This window comes from Struthio camelus, chromosome Z (assembly GCF_040807025.1).
Source record: "Struthio camelus isolate bStrCam1 chromosome Z, bStrCam1.hap1, whole genome shotgun sequence".
NCBI classification, from domain to species: Eukaryota; Metazoa; Chordata; class Aves; order Struthioniformes; family Struthionidae; genus Struthio; species Struthio camelus.
In genome coordinates this window covers 60,048,045-60,067,752 of record NC_090982.1, presented here as the reverse complement: position 1 = coordinate 60,067,752, position 19,708 = coordinate 60,048,045, and the positions used below count along the sequence as shown (strand labels likewise).

Below are 19,708 nucleotides of genomic sequence, written 5' to 3'. Positions count from 1 at the left end.
CAAAATCTAGCCTTTGCTCATCCTTCTTAAAAGTACAACCAGAAAGCATTACCTCACATTTTTAACATCGCATTGCCATTGTAATGGCTCTATTAGACAGTACTATCCAAAACATATTAGAAGATTTTACATGTACATATTCATTACATTCCCAGAATCAGACTCCTGCATACAAACAATGATGACATAAACAGTGATTCCCTGCAAGAAAACTGAGCGCACACGTGTATGTGCATGCGCGTGTCGTATTTATATTCAAACCTCTTTGACATCAAAGTTTCTTTTTAGCTGGTCGCCAACTATTCCATATATTTCATCAGCAGGAAATAAAGGCTCTTCTGATGGTTCTATAGTCACCTGTAGCAATTTAACAAAACAATTTACACAAAGGAATTGTTAGTCTACCTTAGGATTAAATAAACCAAAGATACTAATTAATTTGCCAGATATTATTTAGTTAATTAACTGCTTCTCTTCAGCAACCACATCAATATTTCTTTCTGGCCTGTTCTCATTTTGCACAAAGATCAAGTTTAAATCAAAGGACAGTAACACCTGTAACATACTGTTCCTCAGCTTCATTCTACTCCTGCCTATGCCTCCACCTACACTCCATATTGACAACTTCTTCCCTGTCATCAAAAATTAAGCATGTATCCCACTTGCCTGTTTTCACCCTATCCCTATTAGACAGGCAGCGAACTGAAGAGTCAATCAAGACTTTTGCCATGCCATTAAACGCAACATCGTGCCTTCCTTCGGCTACTGAGCTTTATTCCTCAATTCAGCCTTTCATATCTCTCCCCAGAATAAGTTAAGACAATTCCTCCGCTATATACTATTCATCTTGTTTTCTAATATAAACTTTTAAATCAACACAATACTTTATGAACCTGAGCTATGACAATGACATGGCTTAGCCGTATCCCCACCGTTCTCCATCTTTTGTTAATAATTGTAGAAAATTCATATTCAAAAAGATGCTTCAGCACATAACTAATGTTAAGTCAACAGGAATGACTAGTTGGGCTTAAAATTAAATTAAAGACCTTGCAAGATTTGGTTCATCCTCAAGTGTGGTTCTGTGGTTCTAAAGTGTGGTTCTGATTATCCTGCTTGCTTTACTCTTGCATGTAGTCCCAGTCAATTTCTTAGGAATAACTACAGTAGGAATATAATTGCAGAACTTAAAGTTTTAACCACAACTTTAAGAAGAGGAACCATAACTTCCGTTTCTCAAGTGTCTAAAGTCAGAGACAAAATATACGTTGTATAAATCAGGAAAAAAAAAGAGCATTTCTAATTTAAAAATACATTGTGTTCAGGAAAACATTCTATAAACTTACATCTACTTTCTTTTGTCGATTTAAACTTCTTACAGCTTTCCTAGCTAGATGAAGTGCATGACTGTCATCCAAAGCATAATGATCTGTTACACCAGATTTTCTGTACACAAATAATAACATGAACATCAAGATTTAAAAACAATATAAAAAAATTATACAAAAACGAAAATGAAAGTTTTTAAAGACTTTTAAGCCTATCTATTTAAAAAAAGAATGCTGAAACACAGCTCTCCATGTTAAGTTATGAAATTACTTTAACAACAACCACACATCTGAACTTTTCTTTTAAACAGGTCACTCAAGTTAGCAGAAATAAGGCAAAATAGCAACTCTAGGAAGTCAAAAATCAAAACGACAATTTAAAAGATGCCAAGCATTGTTCAAACAGAAATTAAATTTCATTTGAAATTATAAAGAAAAACATATGTTTACAACAATATCATGAACTGCCCTGAAAAATAATTCTTTAGTCACTTCAGTAAATTAAAGAACACACTAAACATTTTTTCTACAGTAATTCCTAAATTTGTTTAATATTGTTTTAATTTGTAAAAAGCATGTAGGGATCTTCACATAGATAAGAAATATTCTCTTAGAAAAATCATAGGCACTTTTGATTTTGCTTGCGGTTAAGTTCCATTTGACAGTAAGAAAGACACAATCTGCAAAAATATATCATCTTTCTCGAAATTTATTATTCTAATAACAATCAGCATTAAATAGTATAGAAAAGTCCTCTGTATTGTACATGATACTGTATTACATTAGGTAGACGCTTAAGTATTTTAAAGGAATGAAAAGAAAAAATCCTAATTCAGATAACACACTAACTACACCACACTAATGACAAAGCGATTCACCAGTACCAGATTTTGATATAGAAAATCTTTCTTTTAAGCCCAACTAAAATCTAAACGGGGGGGAAAAAAAACAACTCTGCGGAAAAAAATTTTTTTGAACCTGCAGTGAAGATCAGCCCCTCCAAGATCCTCTGCTGATACCTCTTCACCTGTTGCTGCTTTCACCTACAACCAAAAAAGACAGACAAGGATTAGATTTGGCACTTGTCTTGCATTACTACTTCTACAGGCTTAGCAATAGTAATAGAAAAGTTATTTGCAAAACGTTTGTTCTTTAATAAGACTTCTTCAGTTACTCTCCCTCATAGCGTTCATAGTGTGGAAACACATAATCGTTCCAAAAATGCTTAAATCATTGTCTTTATATCTTTACTATCTACTATTTTCAGGTCGCTTTTATTCAGAAATATTTTCCATTCACTGCTATGTTTGTATGTATGTGTTATGTGTGTGTACATATCCATCCAACCTTGATATTTACAAAAATGCATTTTCACAAAAAGGTGTTTTAAATGGGTTAACTGACTACTGTCATAAAAATATATACTCCTCTTTTTTTTATTTCAACAAAATTAACAAGGCAATTCATGCATGATACGCCGCTGCATTGTTTCAAATGAAAAAAAAAAAACAATATAAACTTAGCATTCTTGTAAGTCTGCTCTGCTTTCTCCACATAAACTCTTCTTTTACAAATTTTAACTTCTTCACCATAAAACAATCTGTATCAGTCTCAATTTCCTAAGTCTTCCATTACACCCACAATAATTTAATAAGAAGCATTTTCTAAAAAGAGTGCACTCATGACATACAACTATTTGGATCAAGTAGGATGTCTCCACAAAAATAACTGGAATGCATGATGCAAATCTTAGAGCTGTCAAATCTTAAATCTGACAGGATAATTTAAGTGACTGGATTTCTTCTTAAAATAAAGCAGTATCATTTACTGCATGGCAAACATTTTTGAAGCATTTTTTGAACCACTGCCTCTTGTCCTGCCATGGCGTACCACTGAGAAGAGTGCAGCTCCATCTTCTTCACCCACCCCAGGTATTTACATGCACTGATCAGATCCCTCCTGAGCTTTCTCTTCACCAAGCGGAACAGCTGCACTCTCTCAGCATCTCTCCGTATGTCAGACACTCCAGTCCCTCAGTCATCTTTGTGGCCCTTCACTGTACTCACTCCAACAGACCCACATCTCTGTTGTACTGGGGAGCCCAGCACCAGACAGAGCACTGCAGACACGACCTCACCAGTGCTGAGTACAGGGGAAAGATCAGCTCCCTCAGCCTGCTGGTGTCACTCTTCCTAATGCAACCCAGGAGGCAGCTGGCCTTCTTTACCGCAAGGGCACATTGCTGGCTCACGTTCAGCTTGTTGCCCACCAGGACGTCCAGGTCCTTTTCTGCAAAGCTGCTCTCCAGTCAGACAACCCCCAACCTGTACTGGTGACTGGGGCTATTCCTCCCCATACGCAGGGATTTGCATTTCCCTTTGCTGAACTTCATGAGATGCCTGTCTACTCATACCCCCAGCCTGTTGAGGTTCCTCTGAATGGCAGCACGGCTATCTGGTGTATCAGCCACTCCTCCCACGTTTGCATTGTCTGCAAACTTGCTGAGGACGCGCTCTGTCCCATCATCCAGGTCATTAATGAAGATGTTAAACAGAAATGGCCCCAGCATCAACCCCCAGACACCACCAGTGACTGGCCTCCAGCTGCTCTTCATGCTGCTGATCACAACAGTTCCCCTTTGAGCACAACAGTTCAGCCAGTTTTCAGTCCACCTAGCTGTCTATTTATCTAGTCCATACATACTTCATCAGTTTGTAGAGCAATGGTATAAGTTAAGAGAGGATGGTACGGCTGAGAGGCCTACAGGTCAACAGGGCATCCTGAGCTCCCAAGCAGCATTGCCAAGGGTGGGGATGTCTATTCCTCAGTTTGAGAGCGCGCAGAGGAACGTCCTTGCGACGTTACTACTACTGCGGCAACACTTCTCCTCCTAGTATTTCTACCATGGTGAAATCTATCTGCTCATAAAGTCTTTCTAAAAGGAGCAATGAGGAAACTTGCACTTTAGACTCTGGAATGTATGTGCATTACACTTCTTTAGTATGCACACATCTCAAGACTGATTCTATCTAGCATCAGGTTTTTTTGTTTGTTTCCTTTGTTTGGTTGGTTTTAGGCAGCTGAACAGTAAAACCCAGACCAATTTTCTTCAGCAAGGATGTTTTGGGGAACAGAGCATACACAATAATGCTACAATATCTGCTACAACAGGGAATGGATGTTTCTATGGGAGTTCAAACTAATTTTGATGCTTAGAGAAAGGCAAGCAAAATATTTTGAGTGAAAATACGAGAAGCTCTACTAAACAGAACGCTGACAGGTAGAGACATATTAAAGTTTGATCTATACACACAAAGATAAAGATCATTACATCGGCAGGTTGCTAAGGAACAGATGAAATTGGAGGATAGTTGTAAGATTCAGGAATCTTCTTCTGGAAGCAGCAAAAAGCTTTCTTCATTTCTGACGCTGCAGTATCCTTGCCGTCATTGACTTGCCTAGCCAAATTCTCTCCGAGACTTAATTCAGGACACCTTTTTTCAGCTGTCTATCCTGGCAAGAGTCTCCTGCACAACTTCTACATCTCAAGTGATAGACACGTAAAACTTCAATTCCCTCGCAATGTTAGATTATTCTCCTCTTAGAACGAGCGAGCACGATTCCTTCTTTCCAGCTTCCTAGCCAACTTGCTAGGTAGCACTGCGTTCTACCAGTCCTAATTTGTACTTGCTCCATGCTGGAGCTTGAGAGAAACCGGCTTCGAGTAAGCTCTCCCAGAACACATTACTGAACAGGTCAGTGCAGGCCCACCCAAGGAGTCTCACAGGAGTCCGCCTGGGTCTTGATGTACCTTTATAGTGCTGTCTTAGCTCCAAGCAGAATCACTCAAGGTGCACCACATCAGCACTCTCTCACCAGTGGAAACACACTATCGGAAGAGATGAGCTTCCTCAGATTTTCAGATTTACTAGCTGAGCTTCTGCAACAAATTACTCTAACTTGAGCAAGGCCTGGAGGCAGTACTGCCACTTTATAGACCCAGTAGCAACTGGGTCTAAGCTAACGAACTGTGCTGGACCTACAAGGGCTTTGCACTGAGACAACTCAGGTATGTCTGCATCTATGGCACGTATTCACAACGAGATAACCAAACCTTTAGCAGTCAAATGTAAAAGTCTATTTCTTTCATCCTACTAATCTTCTTGCCTCACTAAAAAGATATATGAGTCACCTAATGTTACTGACTCAACTAATGCTACTATTCTTAACTAATATTTTTGTTCATATTTATGTCACTTTTCACAAAGACATTTCTAAGATTCTTCTAAATTACAGTGATAGATCTACAGAAAAATACTTAATTTTGAAGGAGGATTTGTTTACCTTCAAACAATGAGCTGAACAAAACTAATACAATCTAAACAGAAACAGAGACTCAGGTAAGACATTGGAAACAATTAGTGCCAGAGAAATTCTAACAGGAAATGAGCAGTAAATCAATTAGCATTAAATGGCATAGTTTCGTCAATGAGCAGTTGCTATTGATCTGCTTTTGCTGATTACTTTGTTCTTTTTGCTAGCTTGGAAGGCTGCATGAAACAAAATACCTCAAGCTAAATGCATTATTCAACTGAGGTAGACAATGAAGTGAGCTTGTACTTGTGGTTACCCCACCACCACTTGTTTTCCTTACGTCAAGGAAACCACATTCTGAATTTATTTAAGAAGTTCTGGAAGTGTAATTATGATTTATCAGCCACAGAAGAATATGTTTGAATAATACACTTTTTTTTTTAAGAACTGCACAATAATTAAAACTCACCTATGCACAGAACTTTGCCAAAAAGTGTATAAAAAGCTGAATCCACTTTCAGCATCAAGACAATACAGAAGAACAAAATTAAAGGGAAGTAAAAGAATTAACTGCAAAAATTAACTGTAGAAATGAGAACAGCGTTATACAGGTAAACACAGAACGACATCATGGGATAAGCTCTTCAGGCTTTTAAGCAAATTAACATAATCATGCCTTAAAAATCAGTCAAAAACTCTGTCAGTGCCTGTTTTCCCATAGTTCATGGAGCAATGACCTACAACATTTCCTCAGTAACTTAAGTGGTGGAAAGAAGTAAATTCCTCCAGCAGGCTCCCCCTCCTCTCGCGCTATGGAAACTGAGCAAGAGCAACAGCCTCATCAACAATACTGTTATGAAGTAATTTCTCCATTTATGCATATGAAAGCTGCAAGTACTTTCAGACATTTAATTTCACTTGGCTTTGGCAAAGGAAGCACCCGCATTGTTCCCAAACACTGTAACCAAAACAGAGCCAAAGTGCTGCCTCAGACCAGTTTGTTCAGTGATACAATATATTTCACTCTTTCAAAGCAGCAGCAAGTTTATCCAGCCAACCTTCATCTAGACTAGAAAAGTTCCACTCACTGCCCTCTTACCTGTCATCTCTAGCACTGATGTAACGTTTACTACTGGAATGTCTTTTTTTCTGGTAAAGCTCACGTTAAGTACAATTTATAAGTAATCTTTAAGTAATCTTCGCTTTGTCAGCAAAGATTATTGTTTGTTTTGGTATTAAGCTGTGTCTAGGCTGGACCACAAAGTAGTATAGCTCTATTTTTCTAAAAAAATAAAACCCACTCAGAAACATTCCCTTTCCTGACAGAGCCAAACCACTATAATTTTAAAGCCATCTCTTGCTGCAATATTTTGCACAGTCACAAACTCCACCATGTATTCCACTACAAAGCGAGTTTTAACTCATGGAAATTCTTCCGGTCAATTTGCCTTCTAAGCATTTTCCTAAGAAAGTAAGGAAAACACGACACACTCCATCATTAGCATGTCTTCCTTGGCTGTAAACTGACTTAAAATATAGGTTAGCCATGCTGCTTAAGTTCTCTGATCTAGACTCTGAGATACGGTATACACACCTGTAATTATTTTCTATTTTAAGTCATACCATGAGAGACCATATAAAATAGTTGAATATAGCAGGCATTTTTACCATTTAGAATGTACTCATCATTCTAAAAGTATTAATCTGTATCAGTATTATTAAAAAAATTTAACAAAGTCTAATTTATACAGGTACCTTTATAACAGATAGAAAAACATTCATTTAGGACATCAACGTTCAGATACATTTTAAAAAGGCAAAATAACCCACAGAACATTTGAAAAGAACTCACAAAGAAGTCTGAAGATTTAAGTTATACAATTGCTACTAATGCAAAGGGGTTTTTTGGCTATGTTACTAAAAATCTTTGTAGGCTTACCAACGGTGGCCCTCCCAAGAATATTGTTCCCTGTTTGCCAACAATAATACTTTCATCTGCCATTGCAGGTACGTATGCTCCTCCTGCCGTACAGGATCCCATCACTACTGCTATCTATAAGGAAAACAGTAACACAAGTTAATAAGCTGCCCAACTTTTTAAAATTGAAATGCACAGACCAACTGTTACCTATCATAGTGATTTCAATACACTTTCTGGAGTAGCACTGGGGAAAAAACAAACAAATAACAAAAAACCCACACCACAGAATCTCTCTACTTTGCATCCATCTTCAACCTATGGTCTTCAGACCACCCTGCACAAAGAGGGTTCACATATGATGTACCATGAGCTATATATGTAAAATATTTAGAGGTCTACATATTCTTCTTGGAAAACTGCATTACTACTAAACTGTAGGAGGTTGAAACCTAGAGGTTGCTCTGAGTATTTATGCTTTTAGACCTTCTCAACCTATTTCTGCAAAGAAAAGGCTGTCTCAGACGATGTTAACTAGTGCAATTTCATCAGCATCAACAGTCTTTGAAGGCAATTCCTCAAATTGAGGGACAATGTAACTTCAGTTCTTCAACAGACCAATTAATAATCACCGCATTAGCTGCTCTCTCTATAGGCTTTAGCATGAATAACACCTGCTTGACTCGTATGTCTAACTGTGAGATGAACATCTAGCCAGTGAACATTTTAACTAGTAATTCTTTGGTGACACTTATACAGGACTGACTTGATCCCAGACAGAGCAGCATATGATCATACAAGTGAAATCCTCTCTTAACTTCTCCTTCAGGAGGGCTGTTCCAAGGAAACAATGATCCTTTCAAAGCAGCTTGTAAAGCAGCTGAGATGTAATATTCACATGGAAGAGGCAGACAATAAGAAAATAATTGTCTAATTTGCTTTCTTTTACAACCACAAAAAAAAAAAAGTCTAAAACCCAAAATAATGTTATTTTGTGAAAATTTTATTTGGAGATTTTTTTTTTAAGTGACAACAAGTAGCCTTCTGTCTTAAATGATAAAAATTTGCTGTTAAAAGAAAATAGCACACAGAAATACCAAAGAGCGGCACAGAATAAAGTCCAAACGACATTACCTGTATCTGAAGCGGGAATAGATGAGATTTGTTAACCTGATATCATCAGATCAAACATAGTTTTTTTTTAGTAAGCAGTCTGCAGTATCTTGAAGTATACTCAGAATCACACACTTCTTACAGATTAATCTATAATATGTCTTTTGAGCATTTAATAGATATCACCAGGTAGGTAAAAGCACAATGTAAGCCTCTAAAAAGGAGGTAACTTTAATTACCGATTTATGTTGAAAAATGCGTTTGTATTTAAACTTTAATTTAGATGTTACCTTTTTCCAATATATACATTACATATCAAAATGCTGAGGTCAAAAAGCATGACCTCAAACATTCATACTAATGTGCTACTTAATAACTTCACTCTTTGAGTGAATTACTGCATAGACAATTAAAAGAGCAATAAAAATCAACACTTCTGAATACACAGAAACAGTATTTTACACATAGCGCTCAATTACCCATTGTATCTATGCAACACATGAGTGTGAGAGAGCTTGAAAAGTGGTTAACGGGAAGCTAATCATGGCTTTCTGATTCACAGCCATGCAGGCATCAGTGCAATTTAAAACTGCAGTAGGAGTATAATAAATCAGTCACAGGCAAAAGCAGATGGGGGAAATTAAAAGCAGCACAGGTAACTGGAAAAAAAAAAAAAAATTTAAGGTCAGAATTCAAAAGGGCTGGTGAGCTGATGAAACTGAAGCTGATTCAGGTAGGCTGCACAACCAGCAGATATAAAACTAACAACATCCAAACTCACCTGTCAGAAGAATTAACCTGAATGAAAATTAGAGGGAGCATAATTTCCTAACTCGACATCTTCTCAGATAGGGAAGACGATTCTATTCACCACAACGCATGGTGATAAAACGATCAGCACATTTACAAATGCTTATAGCACCTTTTGAAATGAAATGAATGAAACATTCCTCAAATAAAATAAATAGACAGACACTCACAACACTTTTTTAAAATCAAGTAAGCCCTTCAGCAAAACTTTTTTTCCCCTCTTCTACATAAATACATTATAAAAATTAAATGTCAAGAGTCAAACAAAGAAAACTAAATTTTTGTCAGTGCCATAACCAAAGAGAAATATAACTATGTTTTGTTAAAAGGTAAATCCTACCTACCTTCGTTTTGCTTTTTGGTTGTACAGAATTGCAGCGCTATTCTACTGTGATACCATGTGGTAGTCAAAATAAAAAGAAGTTCAACTTTACGAAGAACTTTACAAATAAATGCATATTTTTTCAAAATATTCAGGAAAATACCAACATAACTTTAGGACCGACTTTCTAACAAGGTCCTGCGTTAACTCAGTTATTTCAGTCCTGCAAATTGGGTTTACGTTTTCTTCTCTGACACAACATTTAAAATCACCATTGCTGTACCAGGTAGCGATTAGAGTCTTCAGTAAAAACAAGGTTCATTAAAACTTCTCCTGAAGTTCATTCAGCACAACAGCCATGTGACTAGCTGCTTCAACAATACACTCACTTGCTGCTCCACAAAAATGCTGGGACCAATTACATTTATACATATAAATCTGAAATACAACCTAGACTTGTCAGTGACTCCAGGGGAAGAGCAGATTGTAAATTAGCCAAGCATATAAGCTGCTTACAGTTCATAAGTATGTTTCTCCTGCATATTTTTGTTCCAGCTGAACAGTACTTTGCATCAAAATACCTAGCTAATCACCACAATTGCTCCACCATTGTTGCTGAAAAGAAAAGAACTGCAGAAGCTATACTATGCCAGATTAAAGAGATAGAGTGCATGGTGGGAGTCTTCAGCCTTAGATTTGTCCGGAGACAGTGGATTTCAGGATTCTTCAGAAGAGGAAAAATGGCTACAGACCTGAAGTCTAACAGAGATGCCACCAAAAGGTGCCAAAGGGATATCACAAATGCAGTTGCCTCAGAAACCGTAACAAAGCCAATGTCTGCTAAGTAAGCATCGGATGGAATACTGTACCCTTGACTAGTGCATCTCCTCCACGCTGCAAGGGGGTATTCGCTTCCACTTTTTCCCTTCGGGCTAGGGGATTCAACCAAGCCTAGCTTGTCACAGAGAATCCAAATGAAAATGGCTCTAGCCAAGCTGTCTCTCTAAACTACAGGTATAGTTAAGAATGAAAAAAACAAAATCTGATTTCTACCTTACATTCAGGAGGAGTTCAACAGTCAAATATGCCAAAATAACCTGGTGGTGAAATATTTCCATAAGGTTATTCAGAAGAAACAAGTTAGCTAAACCTTTACTCCACTCAAGGTTCCATTAGCTACTTCTAAGCCTAATATTTGAAAACAATGTTTCTGGTCAGGTGAAATATCCTGACAACTTCCTTCATGCCCATGTAAAGTAAGGAGCACCAAGCTGACAACTTCACCCAGGAGCAGGCTCTTGGAATTGAGATAAACAATTCAGCGAGAACACTAGCTCATTGCTCAGTAGTAGTCCAAAAAAAAAAAAAAAAAAAAAAAAAAAAAGCAAAATAAGTGTTAGGAACTATTGGCAAAGAGTCAGAAAAGAGAATGGTGAAGAACATTATGCTATTATATAAATCTATGATTGGCTCATATATCGAATACTGCAGGAAATTCTAGCTCCTTCATCTCAAAAAAGACATAGTTAGACTGGGAAAAGGTTTAGACAACGTATGGAACACCTTCTGCATGCGGAACAGTTAAGTAAGCTAGAACTCTTCAGCCTGCAAAGGGGAGCAAGAGAGAGCTCCCCCTATGAGAGAGCTACGTAATCATACAGAGAGGCCAGGAGCTGACTGGCTAGAAAGCAGCTAGCTTCTGGTGGTCTGCTCAATTTCCTGCACATCAGGCCGTTCCTGCGCTTGGAGGAGGTTATCCGTGAAGATCCTGGGCTCCTCCACCCTCCCTGGCAGCCTCTCACAAGATCCACCTAACAATTCCCTTAACAAGCCAAAGACTGCTCCGCTGAAGTCCAGGGTCTTCGTTCTGGTGCTTGCCTTCCTCATCCCCTCCAGGATCTTATGCTCCGTCATCCATTTTCACCGCAGCCAAGGCTGCTACGAGCAATCACATCCCCAACTAGTTCTACACTCCTCATTAGTAGCAGAGCCAGCAGAACACCTCCCTTGCTGGCCAGCCTAGCACCTGCATCAAAAAATTGTCCCCAACAGACTCCCGAAATATCCATGACACAGAAACACTTCTAAATCCAGGACCTGTGACTAACAGCAATTCTATGCATCATTAATACATTAGAAAATGACCTCGTTGTCAGGGTAGTTTTAGCAAACAGTACATTAGTGTATAAAATGGGTATATAAATATATATATACACACACACACACACCCCTTTCAGCAAAAAGTATGTCTCATTTACTAGCCATCATCAAAGGGGTCCTCACCTTTACAGCACTGATGCAGAATAATCAGCTGCTCCAAGAGATTTCCTAATGCTTCATCACATGGCCCTACACATCATGCTGTCTATTCCTCTTTTCTCCCACTTCAAGATAGGAGCAGGAAGGTCATACCCTTAACACTAAGGCCAAGAAGGAAGACACCTTTTTCAAAATTATCATGACATTTTGTGGACATTCATTGTGTTTACAGTGCATCCAATCCCCAGACTGGGCCACTAGGTCAACACAACTCCATGCTGTCAAAAATGTAAAGCACAGGTTCAAGACTTGAAACCAGACAAAAGCAGCAGGCACAAAAACTAGTTAGTACATTCCATTCTTAAATAAAAGCAAATTACCTGTGGAATTCCTTGTGAGGACATGACTGCTTGATTATAAAAAATACGACCGAAATGATCTCGATCTGGAAATACTTCTGCTTGCCGAGGTAAATTGGCTCCTCCAGAATCAACTAAATCGAATACAAATATATTAACATATGTATATAACACTGTTCAGAGATTTAAGTTTTTAGTAAAACATTTGCACGTTATTTAAAGTGTCTAGCATTTGCTATCACTAAGTGTATTGCCGTGAATCTAGTTACATTAAGATATTCTGCTTGAAAAAATAAAATTAATAACCCCATATAAGCAACGAATATCCATCCCCAACATCTTAATGGAAAATAAATGCAGATGCATTGAGAGATACAGTTGTACTTCCCTATGCAAACTTCTAAACTCATCTTAGGCTGCAAAACACATTTGAATTAAGAGCACTTTCAATGCATAGTTTTAACTTAATTTTTCCATTGCGATCCCGTCTCAAGTTCCGAAATAGAGAGACACTAATTACCATTAACTGTCTTCGAGATGTGTAGCATACGTACTTTCACACTCTGATTATACAGACGTACGGAAGACCTTTTACCTTTACAGTCTTCAAAGAAGCTTCATTTATACGTTTCCTCACCTCATGCTGTGCCCTAGACTTCTAGGTCTCCAATTTCAGCTACCTCTCCACTCCCAAAATCATGAAAATATATCATGTCAAAAGATTCCAAACAAGAACACAAAACCAGGAGGGGAATGTACAGAAAGACCACGCATCTCTGAGAACTCTGGTTCCCAATGAATAATTTCTACCTACAAATAACAGTCCATATGTACATTCTCACGCTGTATGACTATAGCCAGTAAGCCATTCAGCTTTACCATGAAGTAGGGTTTGGATACTTTCTCACCACCTTGGAGAACCGCTCTCCTAAACACAGTGTCAACTTTGGCAACTAGATGAACTGATTAAAGTAAGGAGGATGCCAGTCTCTTTTAGTTCTAGCAGGTAGTCCAGGATAACTGCAAATGAATTTGAAGGGCAGAAACAGATCTGTGGGAACACCAGATCAAGAACACTGTTCACGCCATGGAAGTGCATCTCAAAATCTTCCCAGCTACTGATAAGAGTTTCTTCACAGAGAATGAACAAGAGTCATCTCACATCCATAAAGTGACAGGGATCGTAATAAATTCAAGGTGATTCAAGCATCAAGTGTTAGGGTCTGCAAGGAGTAGTGGAGACTGCCAGGCTGACAGTCACTGACACAGGAAGGCATTACCAATACCATTATAGCCACAATTAAGCCAAAACAATTGAGAGCATTAACACTTACTGTCCTACTTTGACCAAGAGGCTAAGAACCTTAAGAAAAAGAATAAGGCAAGATCAGTCCACCTGATTGCAGAACCATCCAAAAAAGCACTAGGGCAACATCCAGAGAACCACATTCAGTTGCTGACAAAAAACAGGACCTTAGGCTAGAGGGACATTTGGTTTGAGCCAGAATACAGACTCTTACATACCCAAGCTCAACAGCCGAAAACCAAGGTAGATTTTCCCCTTCTTGTTCTAGCAAGGTGACACAAATCAGGACAGCCATCACCAAAAAAAAAGGGGGGGGGGGGGAAACTTGTTGGAAGACAAGTTTTTGATGGATGTGTTTCTCAGTATATGAGTTCTGGAAGACTATCATTTAATGGCTGAGAAAATGGGACCTTACACTCCTTTGGTGGTTGATGGCATGGCTGCTGGTACTGTTCACCAGGTACTCTAATAAAATGGAATGGCAGAAGTTAGAAATCAGAAATAGGCAGAGTCCTGGATGCAAGCAGCCCTTCTGAGAAAGGCCACAAGTTCTTCTCGGGAGTACAGAGGAAGGAGAGAAATAAGTGAAGTTACTATCCAGGAGCATACATTTGCACAAAAAAAAAAAAAAAGAAGAAGAATTTGGTAATTTACTACATGCAGCTCTGAAGAGACTTAAGAGTACAAGCTCTCACTCACAACTTTGAGATTGCTGGGATTTTTCATCTGCCTTGTCTTACACTGCAGCCTAGCATTGCAGTGCCACCTGACAAAGGAAATGGATGCCTAACAGGGATTTCTGGCTGAAACATGGCATTTCCAGTCAAATTTCACATCTATAGAAAAAAGGGAGTGCAGGTGAGCACCAGAAGGCCTCAGAAGATTTGATAACAGCTTCACTGTTAAGGAAGGCTGTCACTTCATGATGCAAGATCGCAAAAGACCCAAGGACAGGCTCAGACAGTTCCTTCAGAAGGAAATCATGGAGAACTTTTTCTTTTTTCTTTTTTTTTGTTTTTTAAAGATGCCTTGAAATAATACCTAGTCACCACTGTCCATGGTGTGAAATGGGTAATCCCTGAAAACAAAAAACGCCCACACCACTGACTGGCTGTCATTGACAGATGGCATCAAGCTTTGACATCAGAGAACTAACACCTAGGCAGGGACCACTGAAGGAAGAAGCAGCTCAAACGGTGTTACAATTACGTGCTCAGCAAAGTGCTAACTATAAAGCATTCCCTCTTGATTACACAACTGAAAGGAATCAAAACAAGCTCAGATACAGAAATTGCAAAGGTAAAGTAATTTAGCAGATTTGAGTGACAGGCAGTACGTACACAAGGACTACTCATCTCAAAGGTAGAATAAAAAAATTAAACTTTTGTTTCAGAGGCAAACTAGGTCCCATAGTTCCTCATTCTATAAGATCTTAAAATGTCAGAATCACATAGAATTGCTCAGTGATAATATACTAAAAAAAAAAAGAGATGTCTGAACAGGTAAAATTTGCTGATAACTCAGACTAAAATACACAATTATTTTGGAAACAGCTAAGCTAAATTTCTTATGTTTTTTATGACTAACACCCACAAACAGTAACTCTAGCCCTCTCTTTGTGTCCAAGATGCTTTCCATTGCAGTCAGGACACATCCACAAAGCCCCCACGCACACTGTCTCCATATCGCCCCAATCAAAACTTTCAAGTTGATATTTCTCTTAATCCTTCTCTCGGTATGCTTTGCATGTTCGGCCTCCCAGCTGGGCAAGAGATTGTACATGCTGCTGCTGCCGCCTTGGACCTCCATTTATGCCGATTGTTGAGCTAGTACAAATGTCCTGACCAGCAAACTGATTGATGCCTCTCAGCTGCTGAGCAAGTCAAGCAGACAGATGAGGGCTGAATCCTCCTTGCCTTTCTTTCTAGGGGAGATAGTAACAGGGTCTTTCTCCTCTACTTAGATGCTGACTTACACAAAACCCATAGGAATATATGGCCTCTGACATCTCTACATCTCAAATGCAGCTGCAACTGGTTAATGGGTTCAAAAGTTATTAGACTGGGAGCTGAAACTGAAATATAGGCAGCATGATCTGATAGCCCTTGCTTTCCTGAGAAACTGGGCTAAAAAAAATACTACCTGTAACATAGTAAGGCCATTTGGCACTCTATCTTCTTCTTTATTAAAAGTATCACATACAAACTTGTACTAAGATTTGGCTAAACACCAACAAACTCAAATGGATTCCAAAGACTCAAAACACAAAATAATACTGAAGTTGCTGCTTCAGGAAAATCCACTTCAAATTGTGAAAAAATGTTGATTTTCGGCTTTGAGACCTTTTTTATTCCTTTGGTATGATCTTTCATACAACCACATGCTCCATCAAAAACAAAATTTTTTTTTTTAAATCATACCTTGAATTAAGGTTGGATGAGACTATAGGAGGGATTGTGTATGCACGGCAGGAGGAAGGGAAAGGAATAAGGATGAAGTGATACAGCAGCATAGCCACATCCCTATTTTGAGAACCCAGACAGCTTACAGCAGTGCAGAAAAAGAACTGCTGAGAAGCCAGGGGCGCCCTCCAGTAAAATTTGCCACTAATCTGTAGAGGTAACGCAGCATTGATGAAAATGCATTTGAATACGTGCGCGTATGAAATACATACTTGGCTGTAAAAGCTGCGGATCCATCAGTCTGAATAGCACCCATATAAGAAGCAGTCTTTTATCTAGAGATTCCGAGCTGCCCTTAGCATGAGACATTTGCTGTTTCTGCGATGGGACTTACCCAAATATAGACACGGGAGGTGATTTTGCATTGCAATTTCTTGAGCACGTAAATGTTTCTTAACAGTGATGGGATAATAGGTACCACCTTTGACAGTTGCATCATTAGCAACAATCAAGCATTCCACCCTAAAAATAAAACAAGTTTATGACAGAGAAATATATTCTAATAAACAAACATGATTGTTGCTTAAAAAATTCAACAAACCTAGGACCCTTGAAGCCTTTGAGATGCTGAAAGAAAAAGCCCTCCTCACCTGCATTCCCTCAAAAACAAGTTATTACAGCAGCCTGAGCACTATGACGTCCTGTTTCACAGTCCCTTAATTCCCTAAAGTAATGCTGTATAACACCGTATCTAATTTTGACATTAGTCTTGGTGGAACTTTCAGCAAGCAAACCTAATTCTTAGTCTAGTATATCACCTTATCTTCTGAAAATTATTTTACCGATGCACCAATCTCCTTCCTTCATCAGACCACAGAACCTCTATGTATGTTAATAGAGATGCTCTGCTTAAATATGGGACACATTAATTAACAAAAAAGAAAAGAAAACAGAACTATCACTTCTTCTTAGCTAAAACTAAATTAAGATAGCAACTTCATTCTTTTTTTAGGTCTCAGAAGCGAAATACTAAAAAGACTAACAGCTTAATACTGGAAACTAGATAGAATTATACCTTCTTCCTTTTCCTATCATCAAAAATGTAGATCACTGGTATCTCTCACCCAGATATTCGTCCAATCCCTGTGATAATGCCTCCTGCTGGTACCTCTTCCTTACCATACAACTGGTAACCTGCAAACTGGGAGAACTCCAAGAATGGAGACCTGAATAACGAGAAATATCTTGACAGGATTTTAATAAGGACTCAGCCTTGTATTTGCCTGCTACTGAATCTCACATCTCAAAAACAAACCATTAAAAAAAAAAAAAAAAAAGAGAGAGATGAGCATTTCAAACAACACATCTGTAAAACTTCAGCTGGTGTTACTTGCCAGTGTTTATGGAAACTAAAGAGAAAACAAGACTGTTACATTACTTACATGCAAAAGAGAATCTGAAGTGTTATTTAAAAAGAAAGTACCCACCCTGGATCAATAAGCCTGTCAATTCTCTCTCTGGGTAACAGCTTTCCTCTTGATGTGTGAAGCTTACGGGCTTTTTCTCCACCCCCTGTGATACAAGAGTAATTCATTAGATTTACTGTGAACATAGATAAATAAATCATGTATATTAAAACTTAGAAGGGAAACACTGATGACTTCCCAGTTACTGAAGTATGGACCTTAATACTACATTTAATAAATAACGGTTTTCACTTCAAACAGATTTAAGATATTGACGTAAAAGCTCATTTTTCAGAATCTACTCTATTTTTTCCCCTCATTCATTATAGCTAATCTTGAAGTAACGATTCTAATAAATACAGTTGTCTGAAACTATCCCCCACTTTTTGTCAGCGAACAGAGCAGCTGAAAACAAGAACATACATGGGGGAAAGCACAATAATGAGAACTACAAAGCACGCTTTCCTCAAAATTGGTTCAAAAGAGCTATGTTGAATCCAAACCTGAAAGATCCAGCATGATCAGGATTCACTTCCTTAAATTACTCTAAAGCTGTAAGCATCACAGTTAGGATATACAGCATTTAATATCAAGGTTATATTTATCTTTGCTTCAGTTCAACCCTTTATTCAAGGCAATCCTATATCCTATCTTTTGCTCTCTAGAGTTTTGTGTTATTCAATACTTAAGATTTGTTGACACCTCTTGGCCTCTTAATGACAACAGCTTACACAAACAGTGTCTCTATACATAGACAGATCACTGAACCACCTTTTCACTTTCAAATCGTCTCCATTGTCCAAAATAAAGAAGGTGCTACTTTGCTAACATTTCTCCTGGGACTTCTAGATTTCCTTGTAAGCTAAGCATTTCTAAAACAGCTTTTAAGCTTTCCTTTCAAGCCCAACTCTTACCCCCTTCCTTGATCACTGTGTTCATCACCACCATTTTGCATGTGTTAAGACAGGCCAGAAAGTTGGCAGTTTATTTTTGATTCAGCCTGTTCATTAGGTCTGTATAACCAGCCTCAGTCTAAATCTTGCAAATTCTGTCTGTACAAGTTTCTTAAGACACAGCCTCTCATATCCACCCACAGAACTATCACTCTGATCCAAGTTCTCAACATCACACATCATGATTACTACATCATTTTCTCTGACCTTGGCATATACTGTCTTGCCCTCATCATTTACACTTGGAGTGCTCCTGCAAGAATCATTTTCTGTCCTGTAATTTTTGTCATCTCTCTGCATCCCCCTTCTTCACACACTAATCAAATTCCTTGCCCTCCAGGCCCTATAACCATTCGATTACACGTTTTTCTTTCAAGACTGAGAAGTTCACTCTGCCCTAGACCAGCCCCCATTCTGGCCACTGTGAGCAGCAGCCTCCCTACCAGTGAAATAGACTTGGAGGTGTTTAATGTGAAACCTCCTCTCCAATTTCTCTTCTACAACAACATCTACAAAAACTTGACTGTGACTGCTGATATGCTGTGATTACTGCTAATCATGAAGACTAGCAGTATCTCAGCTGTTTCTTGTGCTTGTCATCAGTAATGCATCTGTTGTCATTTATTACAGACTGCAAATTTTTGGGGGGGAGGGGCAGGGACCTGTTGTGCCATGGTAGATTGGATTTAGATCCAATAAATAGCAATATTATGGACATATTTCTTAGTTTTTTGTTAAACCTGAGTTATCAGAAAAACTACATTTTGAACCAAATTAACTTGAACATATACCCTTTAAGATTTTCAGCTGATGAAAGATATCAGATCTAGATTCAAACGGATTAGCAAAAAATTTTGTTTGTCTACTATAATCCAGCTTATGTTGTAACTGAATGAACTGTTTAGACAGCTATAAGAAAAAAGAAAAGAAGTACTATTTTGGGACTAGTTTACAGAAATGTTCTAAAAACTGGACCATCATACTCACCTAATTTTATTTTTTCTGCTTGCTCTTGGAGTTCAGTTACTAGTGCTTTCATTCGCTCATAGTTTTCCTAAGCAGGGGGGAAAAAAGTTTCAATTTTAATCCAATAACATTATGCTGTTTTAATAAAAAAAAAAAACACTTAAAACAGTGTATATTATTTCTTTCTCTTCA

At 38.2% G+C, this 19,708-nt stretch overlaps 1 protein-coding gene across 3 annotated transcripts in view; it reads right to left on the bottom strand.

Annotated features, from left to right (window-relative positions):
* The window catches only part of LOC138064624 (methylcrotonoyl-CoA carboxylase beta chain, mitochondrial), a 38,938-nt gene that overhangs the window by 14,619 nt on the left and 4,611 nt on the right, over positions 1–19,708 (bottom strand). For all 3 annotated transcript variants that reach the window (XM_068928051.1, XM_068928052.1, XM_068928053.1), the window contains exons 2-10: positions 19,538–19,604; positions 17,619–17,703; positions 17,256–17,357; positions 16,526–16,653; positions 12,445–12,557; positions 7,582–7,695; positions 2,307–2,371; positions 1,347–1,446; positions 262–357 (exon numbers count right to left, since the gene is read on the bottom strand). In XM_068928051.1, coding sequence (XP_068784152.1) covers positions 262–357; positions 1,347–1,446; positions 2,307–2,371; positions 7,582–7,695; positions 12,445–12,557; positions 16,526–16,653; positions 17,256–17,357; positions 17,619–17,703; positions 19,538–19,604 — 870 coding nt within the window. The remainder of the gene's footprint in view (positions 1–261; positions 358–1,346; positions 1,447–2,306; positions 2,372–7,581; positions 7,696–12,444; positions 12,558–16,525; positions 16,654–17,255; positions 17,358–17,618; positions 17,704–19,537; positions 19,605–19,708) is intronic.